Raw genomic sequence first — 10,423 nt, forward strand, 5'->3', positions numbered from 1 at the left:
ATCTATCTATCTATCTATCTATCTATCTATCTATCTATCTACCTACCTACCTACCTATCTATCTACCTATCCATCTACCTATCCATCTACCTATCTATGTATCTATCTACCTACCTACCTACCTACCTATTTATCTATCTATCTACCTACCTACCTACCCATCTACCTACCTACCTACCTACCTATGTATCTATCTATCTATCGATCGATCGATCTACCTACCTACCTACCTATCTATCTATGTATCTATTGATCTATCTATCTATCTATCTATCTATCTATCTATCTATCTATCTATCTATCCACCTACCTACCTACCTACCTACCTACCTATTTATCTATCTATCTATCTATCTATCTATCTATCTATCTATCTATCTATCTATCTATCTATCTAGTTAGGGTTTGTCTTTATTATTTTTATAAATACAGCAACTCAAGCCAGCAATCGTAACTAATTCTTGACCTTCCCCTTATTTTCCCACAACAACCCTGAGAGGTGGGTTCCGAGGAGAGAGACGGATTGGCCCAGAGTCACCTTGGACAGCTTCCCTGTGTAAGGCGGGACTAGAACTCACCGATTTCTGGTGATTTGCCCAAAGTCACCCAGCTGCTTTTATGCTTAAGGCAGGACTAGAACTCACAACCTCCTGGTGATTGGCCCAAAGTTCTAGTCCTGCCTTAGGCATGAAGCTGACTAGGTAATTTTGGACCAATCACCAGGAGACAGTGAGTTCTAGTCCCACCTTAAGCACAAAAGCAATTGGGTGACTTTGGGCCAATCATCAGGGGATAGTGAGCTCTAGTCCCGCCTTAGGCATGAAAGCCATCTGGGTTGCCAACCACCCAAATTTTGATCCTGTGATTGTGGGGATGCTGCCACGGTCATAAGTGGAAGGACCAGTCATAAGTCCCTTTTTCTGTGCCATTGTAGCTTTGAACGGCCACTAAACGGATGCTTATATGTCAAGGCCTGCCTGTATAATTTTATAATTATAACAGTAAACCTGTTATAATTTGGTTTCCAAATCGGGTCTACCCTGTAGGGCTGGTTTTTTCCCCCATCTCTTCTTTCTGCATACAGCGAACCATCACCATTTTAAACATCGAGAACAGCTACTGGAACTGCATCGTCAACTCTTTCCGGTCCGGGAAGCGTGTTTTGGTGGGGACCACCCCGGATGGCAAGGAGGATTATCGCTGGTGCTTTCGGTAATTGCAGCAGTGGTGGGATTCAAAAAATTTTTTTACTAATGGTTCTCTGGGCATGGCTCGGTGGGTGTGGTGTGGCTTGGTGGGTGTGGCTTGGTGAGCGTGGCAGGGGAAGGATAACCTGCTTTCCAGCTCCGTTCTCCTATGCAGGGCAACCAAAGAAGACCCAGCCAATCATCTGGGACTCGGGAGGCGGAGAAGAGATGGGGGCGGGGCCAGTCAGAGGGGATATTTGCTGGTTCTCCGAACTACCCAAAATTTCCTCTATGGGTTCTCTAGAACCGGTCAGAACTGGCTGAATACCACCACTGAATTGTAGGTCTAATTTTGGGGAGGTGGGCCTCCTTCGAACTGGTGCCACAACTGCACTATTAAAACCCTGGACATCTTGCATGGCTATCGAAGGTTCTCAACCTTATGAGGTAGACTGGACTGGAAATATGACCGATAAGCTAATTCTCCAATGAGACACATCCATAGCCCAGAGTCATCAGTCATGTTTTTCAGTTAGATATCTGCGCGGCAGAAACTTCAGTCACCTGGTTACTATCTTTGAAAACATTTATGGAATGCACTTTCCATTTTGCAAGTTGCTCCACTGCTCCCCGCTCCCTTTCTGTTGGTCGCTCTAAAAAGACTATGGAAATATTTTATGAGTTGACACTTACATTTGCATGCTTGGGAACTGCCAAAATGGCAGGAGCTGGAGCAAGGAACGGGAGCTCACCCCATCGCGCAGCACTCGGGTCTCGAACCTCAACTATCATCTTTTCAGCTGACAAGCTCAGTGTCTTTAAACGATGAGCCATCATGCTCCCAAAGCTAATTCTACTTTATTGCCAAGTAGGGAGGGTTTCCTTCTCTGCCCATTGGGCAACTGAGGGCTGTACTGTCTGTTATCTAATCAGTCTCATGGCGGTATCTGTTTGCCCAGTCTCGTAAGGTCTTTCCCCTACGCTATGTAGAGGCAGTCCTTGACTTATGACCACAACTGATCCCCAAATTCCATGGATTAAGAAAGTGAATTTTGCCCCATGTTATAATCTTCCTGGCCATGGTTGTTATGTGAATCAGTGCAGTTGTTACGTGAATAACACAGTTGTTAAGTGAATCTGACTTCCCCGTTGACTTTGTGTGATGACCCGGGGCGTGGCACAAAAATAACAAAGTCACCAAAGTAGAATAAATTCCCCTTAATGCCTCCAACTTGGCCCCCAAGGTCCAGTTATCCTCGGCTGGAGATCAAACTCTTCCAAAAATCAGTCTACGAAGGGAAGAAAAGCAGTTTGAACCCAAAGTAAAGATAATTAGAAATTAAAAAAACCCAACACAAACCACACTGAAGTAATTAACACGACAGGCCAGGATGATAAATTGCAGACTTCCAAAAGATAACGTAGCACCCATAGTTGGGAGCACGCCAAAACCCAGATAAGCCTCGACAAAGATAATGCATGCTTTGCTTCCAGAAATTCTGCCATGCGCAGTTTGCCCTTTTAAACAGTCTTCCCAGTTGCAGCCTATGAAGGGGATCAGGGCCTTTTCCTCTGTAGTAAGCCATGTTTCTCCCTTCTCTGTTCTTCCCTGCCTCCATCCCTAGGATGGAGAGGGGATGGCCCTCTGAATGCCCAGCCAGACTGTGTTCCTTCCTCAGTTTCTTCCACAGCCACCAGATCCACATTCCCCCTCGCTGTCAGCTGCTCAATTTCCCCCTCAGAGTCAGACTCCAACAAGGGCATGACACTTTGCTTGTCAGAAAGTCGCAAAAGGGGATCGCTTGACCCCCAAGACTTTGCAACTGTCATAAATACATGCCAACTTGCCAAGTGTCCGAATTTTGATCTTGTGACCATGGGGATGCTATGAAAGTTGTAAGTGAGAAAACTGGTCACAAGTCACTTTTTTTCAGTGCCATTGTATCTTCAAACAGTCACTAAATGAATGGTTGTAAGTTGAGGAGTGTCTATAATTTAATGGTGTGTGAGAATGATCTTGGGGTACCAAGAAAAAAACTATCTGATAAGAGAATTGGAAAATTTTAAGAAGAGATTTGAAAACCATTTGTCTGAAATGGTGTAGGGCAGTGGTAGCTAATCTTTTTGAACTCCTATGCCAAAAATTGTGTGTGCACTTGCACGGTCATGCTGGTGTGCCGGCACCCAGGAGGCAATGCGGGTCCCCCCATGCCCCCTGTGCACGCATGCGCATATCCACCCACCCACCTCCGCCATCCCCTTACCTGCACTGCACATCACAGCTGATTTTTGGGCAGTTTGAGGCCTTTTTCGACCTTCCAGAGGCTTGAGGAAGGCTTCTGCAGGCTTTGCAGGCCGAAAACTAGGCCCATTTTGTCACTTCTGGTATTTTCGGAAAAAACAGGAAGTGAGGAAACGGGGCTAGTTTTTGGCCTACAAAGCCTGCAGAAGCCTTCCTCAAGCCTTTGGGAGGCTGAAAAAGGCCTCAAACTGGCCCAAAATCAGCTGTGAGGTGCACACATGTGCAGTGAGGTAAGTTTGCCTGCAGCTCGCGTGCCGGCACAAATGGATCTGCGTGCCACCTATGGCACACGTGCCATAGGTTCGCCATCACAGGTGTAGGGTTTTCTGTCTAAGCAGGGGGTTGGACTAAAAAGCCTCCAAGGTCCTTCCAACTCTGTTATTCCGTTCTGTTCTATTGTATCCTACATTCTAAGAAAGAAAGACTTTTGCTGCTTTCCTTGCGTGCAGCCGAAAGCAGAAGAAGAAAGAAGTGGAAAGAAGCAGCCCGGTGGCCAGGCCAGGTGCGTGGGGTGAGTGGGGCAAGTCCCCCTCTCCGCCATTTCCCCCCTCCCCTCACTACCTTGTGTTGTTCGCAATGCAAGCAACGCAAGCCTTGTGTTCCTGTGGGCCATGTGGGCGGCGCAACCTTGTGTTCCCGCGCAGCCTGGATTAATTGCTTTGGGGGGGTGACGTTCTTCTGCGGACCACCAAAATGTTCTCGCGGACCACCAGTGGTCCCTGGCCCACTCGTTGAAGACCACTGTTCTACTCTACTCTACTCTACTCTACTCTACTCTACTCTACTCTACTCTACTCTATTGCAGTCCATTCTATTCTATTCCCAGAGAATGAGACAGATAAGAGACAGCAGAACCTACAAATGCATAAGAGACAGAAAAAGAAATTCAGAAAGGATCCTTCATAAGTGTTCAGACTATAAAAGAGATAGCGGCTGTTTCGTACTTTCAGACTTGCAAGATTCTGTTCACGCGGCCTTAGAATTGAGAGATATTTTCTGGCTTGTGAAATCAAATTAAAATTGTAATGTTTCCCTTCCTGTTTTGAACACACCTGAGCAGGGTGGATGAGGTGAATTGGTCCACATGGAATACCAACCTCAGCATCATCAACGAAGACCCCGGAGGTAACACGGAAGAGCTGAAACGCAACCTCAGTTTTTCTTTCAAATCCGGCCGAGGTGAGGAGGCTGCTAAAGGGACTAGTCCTCATTGTCATTCTGTCAGCCAAAAGGGACAATTGTGGTGTGAGTGGTGGCGGAGGGCTGAAGTACATAAGTACAGGTAGGGACTGAAATATATAGGTAGTCCTCTGGGTTGACCAACGTCTACAAAAATTGCGGTATCTCCATGTAGGGTTGTTCAATGTCTACAAAAATTGGAATCTCTCCTTGTTGAGTTGACCAACCTCTACAAAAATTGGGATCTCTCCTTGTAGGGTTGACCAACGTCTACAAAAATTGTGATCTCTCCTTTAGGGTTGATTAACATCTATAAAAATTGGATTTTTCCTTGTAGAGTTGACCAACATCTACAAAAATTGGGATCTTTCCTTGAGGGTTGATTAACATCTATAAAAATTGGATTTTTCCCTGTAGAGTTGACCAACATCTACAAAAATTGTGATCTCTCCTTTAGGGTTGATTAACGTCTATAAAAATTGGATTTGTAGAGTTGACCAACATCTACAAAAATTGGGATCTTTCCTGGGGGTTAATTTCCTGGCGAACCCCAAAGAAACAATGGTTGATGAATCTTGCTGACTCTTGCTAGGGAAACAGGCTTGGGATCAAAGGATCAAGCAAGTGACCTAACATTAAATCTTAACTATTGTGTCAGTTTCGGGGAAAAACTGGAAGACCTTGGTGCCGATTCGAAGAGACGGGAAACGAGAGGGATCCCTCAAACCGATTTCGGAGGATGAAGCTGATACCGAGGAGCACGACATCCGGAAAAAGTCCCTGCCCAAGTTGGTCTAATTTTGATATTTGGTTCCTTGCCTGTCTCTCTTTTGTGGATTGAGTTATTACAGACAGTCCTCGACTTATGACCTCAGTGGAGCCCAAAATTTCTGTTGCTAAGCAAGACAGTAGTTATCTGAGTCTTGCTCCATTTTATGATCTTTCTTACTGCGGTTGCTAAGTGAATCATTGCATTTGTTAAGTTAGTCACATGGTTGTTAAGTGAATCTGGATTCCCCATTGCCTTTGCTTGTCAGAAGGTCACAAAAGAGGATCACATGACCCCCCCAGGGACACTGCAACCGTCATAAGTATGAACCAGTTGCCAAGCGTCTGAATTTTGATCACATGATCATGGGGATGTTGGAAAGGTTGTGAAAAACAGTTGTAAGTCGCTTTTTTTAGTGCTGTTACACCTTCGAACAGTCACTAAACAAACTGTTGTAAGTCGAGGACTGCCTGTATTTATATCCCCTTGAAGGGTGAGGAGAGGAAGGTCCCCTAAACTAGAACAAAATTCTCACAAACAATCTGAGGGAGTGATCAAAAAAGTCAAGACAGCCCTGATAATCTGTTTGAAGCCCTGTTTTTATTTTGTTTTGTCGATCGTTTATTTATTTATTTATTTATTTATTTATTTAAATAAATAAAATGAAATTTATTTTCCACCCATCTTGTATCCAACGATTTTGGGCAGCTTATGATTTAATGTAATGATTTAATATTGGTTGGAGAGAAGAGAGGAAAAAGATATTTTAAATTTGTTTAACTAGAACACAGAATACTAGGGTTGGAAGGGACCTTGGAGGTCTTCTAGTCTAACCCCCTGATCAGTTCAGTAGACCTCATAGAAGGGATGTCCAGCTTGGGCAACTTTAAGATTTGTGGACTTCAACTCCCCTGGGAATTGAACTCCACAGGTCTTTAAAGGTGCCCAGGTTGGACACCCCTGCCCTATTCCATTCCAGACAAATTTTGTAACAGACATTATTGAAAGATGGAGGGCTATCCTTGGCAGGAGATGTTTTGTCAGGGTATTGTGCAGCTGGTGTCCAAATGGAGTCAGAGACACTATCATGAACTTGTAGTTTTATATAAATAAATATATTTTACATTAATATACACAGCAAATTAAATAGTCAGGCAAGCTGGGGCATCCTGAGGTAAATCGACACCACAGGAGCATCCTGAGGTAAATCAACAGAGCAGGAGTACCCTGAGGTAAATGAACAGAGCAGGAGCATCCTGAGGTAAATCAACAGAGCAGGAGTACCCTGAGGTAAATGAACAGAGCAGGAGCATCCTGAGGTAAATCGACACTGCAGGAGCATCCTGAGGTAAATCAACAGAGCAGGAGTACCCTGAGGTAAATGAACAGAGCAGGAGCATCCTGAGGTAAATCGACACCGCAGGAGCATCCTGAGGTAAATCGACACCGCAGGAGCATCCTGAGGTAAATCAACAGAGCAGGAGTACCCTGAGGTAAATGAACAGAGCAGGAGTACCCTGAGGTAAATCAACAGAGCAAGGGCATCCTGAGGTAAATCGACACCGCAGGAGCATCCTGAGGTAAATCACAGAGCAAACAGGGCACAGAGAAGAAAAAGGTGGGGAAAAAGGGAAACTCCCCCTCCACAGCCACAGCAACCAATCACAGCACAGATTGCCTCACGCAGGAACCAGCACTCTCCAAACAATCAACCGTAAATGTATGTTCAGGCTCACTGCACAACTTCACTGTTTTAGCTGCTAAATTTAAATATCTTAAGAAGTTTAAACGCAGATTGGCTAGCCATCAGTTAGGGAGGCAGTAATACTGGGTTCCTAACTGGGCAGGGGTTGGACTAGTTGATCTCTAAGATCCCTTCTCAACTTTCTGTTCTATGACTCTACGGCACAAATCTGATTATGGTGCTCCTCCACTTACAACTGCAATTGGGCCTTGGATTTCGGCTGCTAAGAGATATGGTTTTTAAGTGACTCATCCCATGACAGGACCTGATTTTAGAACCATTTCTACCATGGTTGTTAAGTGAATCATGCAGACATTAAGTGAATCACAGAGTCGTTAAGGAAATCCACCTTCCCCAATTGACTTCGTTGGTTGGAAACTGGCTGGGAAGGTTGCCAGTTACAATCAGGTGACTTCAAGACGCCACAACCGTCATTATTCAGAGCCGGTTGCTAAGACCCCAAATGGTGATCATGTGATCATAGGGGTGGTGTGTAATGGTCATAACTCCAAGGATGGGCCATAAGTCCATTTTCCTGAGTCTGTCGTAAGTTTGAACTGTCTTTAAACGACTTTATTTCTCCTTGTTTACTTGCAGCCCTGTCTTGTAATCATTGGGATGGAAGACGTGACTTGTGCTTCTTCGACGCATCGTGATGCAATGTGTGTGCGCCAGAGGTCGTTCTCTTCTTCCGGGAGCATCAGATCATCAGATCTCATCCATATCAAAAGCCTCGATTATTTATCTCCCGCCATCTTAGCCTTGTCACACCTCTCTGTTTGTGTTATTCGTTTCAGTATTTTTCAAAGTCACGGAAGGACATTTGCAAGTTGCATTAAGTTCCCAACCTGAGAAACTTTAAGATGTGTGAACTTCAACTCCCAGAATTCCCTGGCTGGCTGGGGAATTCTGGGAATTGAAACCCACACACATTGCCAAGGTTGGGAACGCCTGCATGAAGCCATCGACAAGCAGTCTGAAAAACATCATTTCAGTTGTCAATCGTTGTAATGTTCAATGTAATAATGACTGAAACGCTTACTAAAAAAATATCATCGTATGCTTACATTGTAGTCCTCAGCCCCTTTGTCCCAAACGGACTTTGCTAGGGCTTTACTCAGCGGTAAATCCTACAGTGTAAGTCAGAGAAAAGAGACAATATCTTCACTATAGCAACTGGGAGAGGGATTTAGGCGTCCTGGTGGATTACCACTTAAATATGAGCCAGCCGTGTCCTGCAGCTGCCAAAAGAGGCAACACAATCCTAGGCTGCATTAACAGAGGGATAGAATCAAGATCACGGGAAGTGTTAATACCGCTTTATAAAGGCTTGGTAAGGCTACACTTAGAATACTGTACGCAGTTTTGATCGCCACGATGTAAAAAAGATGTTGAGGCTCTAGAAAGAGGGCAGAGAAGAGCAACAAAGATGATTAGGGGACTGGAGAATAAATATATGAAGACCGGTTGCAGGAACTGGGCCTGGCTAATCTAGAGAAGAGAAGGACCAGGGGAGACAGGATAGCGGTCTTCCAGTATTTGAGGGGCTTCCACAGAGAGGAGGAGGGGGTCAAGCTATTTTCCAAGGCACCCGAAGGCCAAACAAAGAACAATAGATGGAAACTGATCAAGGAGAGATTCAACCTGGAAATAAGGAGAAATTTCCTGACAGTGAGAAACAATCAACCAATGCAATAGGAGTTTATTTATTTGATTTGATTTGATTTGATTTGATTTGTCCATCGCTTACAAGGTAATAGGAATAAGTATAAACACGAGTAACAATACAGGAAATAGGTACAAATAAATGGGGACAATATGACAGGGATGGTAGGCACGATGGTAAACTTGTTTAAATTGTTGCCTTCGGAAGTTGTGGGAGCTTCATCACTGGAGGCTTTCAAGAAGAGACTGGACTGCCCTCTGTCAGAAATGGTGTAGGGTCTCCCGCTTGGGCAGGGAGGGTTGGACTAGATGACCTACAAGGTCCCTTCCAAATCTGTTATTCTGTATTCTAATCGAGGAGTGAACCAACCTAGAACTAAGGAGGAATTTCCTGACAGTTAATCAGCGGAACAACGCGCCTCCAGAAATTGTGGTTTGCTCCATCACTGGAGGGTTTTTAAAAAGAGATTGGATAACTGTTTTTTCTGAAATGGTATAGGATCTCCAGCTCGAGCAGAGGGGTTGGACTAGATGACCTCCAAGATCCCTTCCACCCCTAGGCTTCTATGTTCTATGGAAATTCAGAGACGTATTCATTTGATAGATGTCTCGGCTGCTTTCAGCCAAATTTTTACCGCCACTAGATGGATGTAAAAGCTAAGGATTCTCTTAGCTAGTGAAACTGAGGTATTTTCTAAGGCAGACTTAATTGTTGTTTTCCTCCTGCACAATGTTGTCTTCTGCTCTAGTTATATCGCGGAAAGGAAGCACATGCGCTACCCACATCTAAGACAGGCTTAATATTAGTAGCAAAGGGCAGGTTGGTGTATAGGCACATGGGTGTGCAAAAGCATTCTGGGGAAAACACCCAGCCAAAGATACAGAAGGATCTGGACAGACTTGAATGCTGGACGCTATCCAATGGTAGTATTCTACCGGTTCGGCCCGGTTCAATTGAACCGGTAGTAAAAAAAAATGCTACCGTTCGGCCAAACCAGTAGTAACAAACCAGCTACCGGTTCAGCTGAATTGATATTTCTTTTTCCTCCCGATGATCAGCTGTTCTGATGATCAGCTGTGCTGGGATTCTTACTGCTTACCGTCTTACTGCTTCGGTCAAGAGGCTTCCCTGAGGCCCAGGAGGCCCCCTCCCAAAAAACCCCCACGGTGGGGGGGGTGCTGCAGAAGAAGAAGAAGCCACACCCACCCAGTCACATGACCTTGCCCACCTAGCCACGCCCACCTAGCCACACCCACAGAACCAACCGTAAAAATATTTGCATCTCACCCCTGGCGCTATCTAACAAAATGAAATTTAGTGGTGAAAAAAAGGAAGGTTCGACATTTTGGGGAGGTTTTCAAGAAGAGACTGGACAACCATTTGTCTGAAACACGCACCCCCCCGAAAAAAAAAGAAATAAGAAGGATGAATGGTTGTTGGGGTTTTTTGCAAGCGTGCAATTCAGGGGATCTCGAAGTCATTGCTCCCGTGAGTCAGCCTCATTTCCATGGCTAATTGTCAGCGGAAACATCTTCCTGGGTGCCTCAGAAATTTGTGGTCCAACAAGTTTCTTTCT

The 10,423-nt window shown here is 44.9% G+C and overlaps 1 protein-coding gene across 1 annotated transcript in view; it reads left to right on the forward strand.

Annotated features, from left to right (window-relative positions):
- TRPV1 (transient receptor potential cation channel subfamily V member 1) overlaps positions 1-8,174 on the forward strand; it is a 33,524-nt gene extending 25,350 nt beyond the window's left edge. The window contains exons 13-16 of the mRNA XM_087924709.1: positions 1,085-1,212; positions 4,550-4,668; positions 5,327-5,456; positions 7,779-8,174. Of these exons, the coding sequence (XP_087780835.1) occupies positions 1,085-1,212; positions 4,550-4,668; positions 5,327-5,456; positions 7,779-7,791 (390 nt within the window). The 3' untranslated portion in view covers positions 7,792-8,174. The remainder of the gene's footprint in view (positions 1-1,084; positions 1,213-4,549; positions 4,669-5,326; positions 5,457-7,778) is intronic.
- The last annotated feature ends 2,249 nt before the right edge of the window (positions 8,175-10,423 follow it).

Source organism: Pseudonaja textilis, chromosome 1, assembly GCF_049901715.1.
Source record: "Pseudonaja textilis isolate UNSWEBS1 chromosome 1, rPseTex1.2, whole genome shotgun sequence".
Taxonomy (NCBI): Eukaryota; Metazoa; Chordata; class Lepidosauria; order Squamata; family Elapidae; genus Pseudonaja; species Pseudonaja textilis.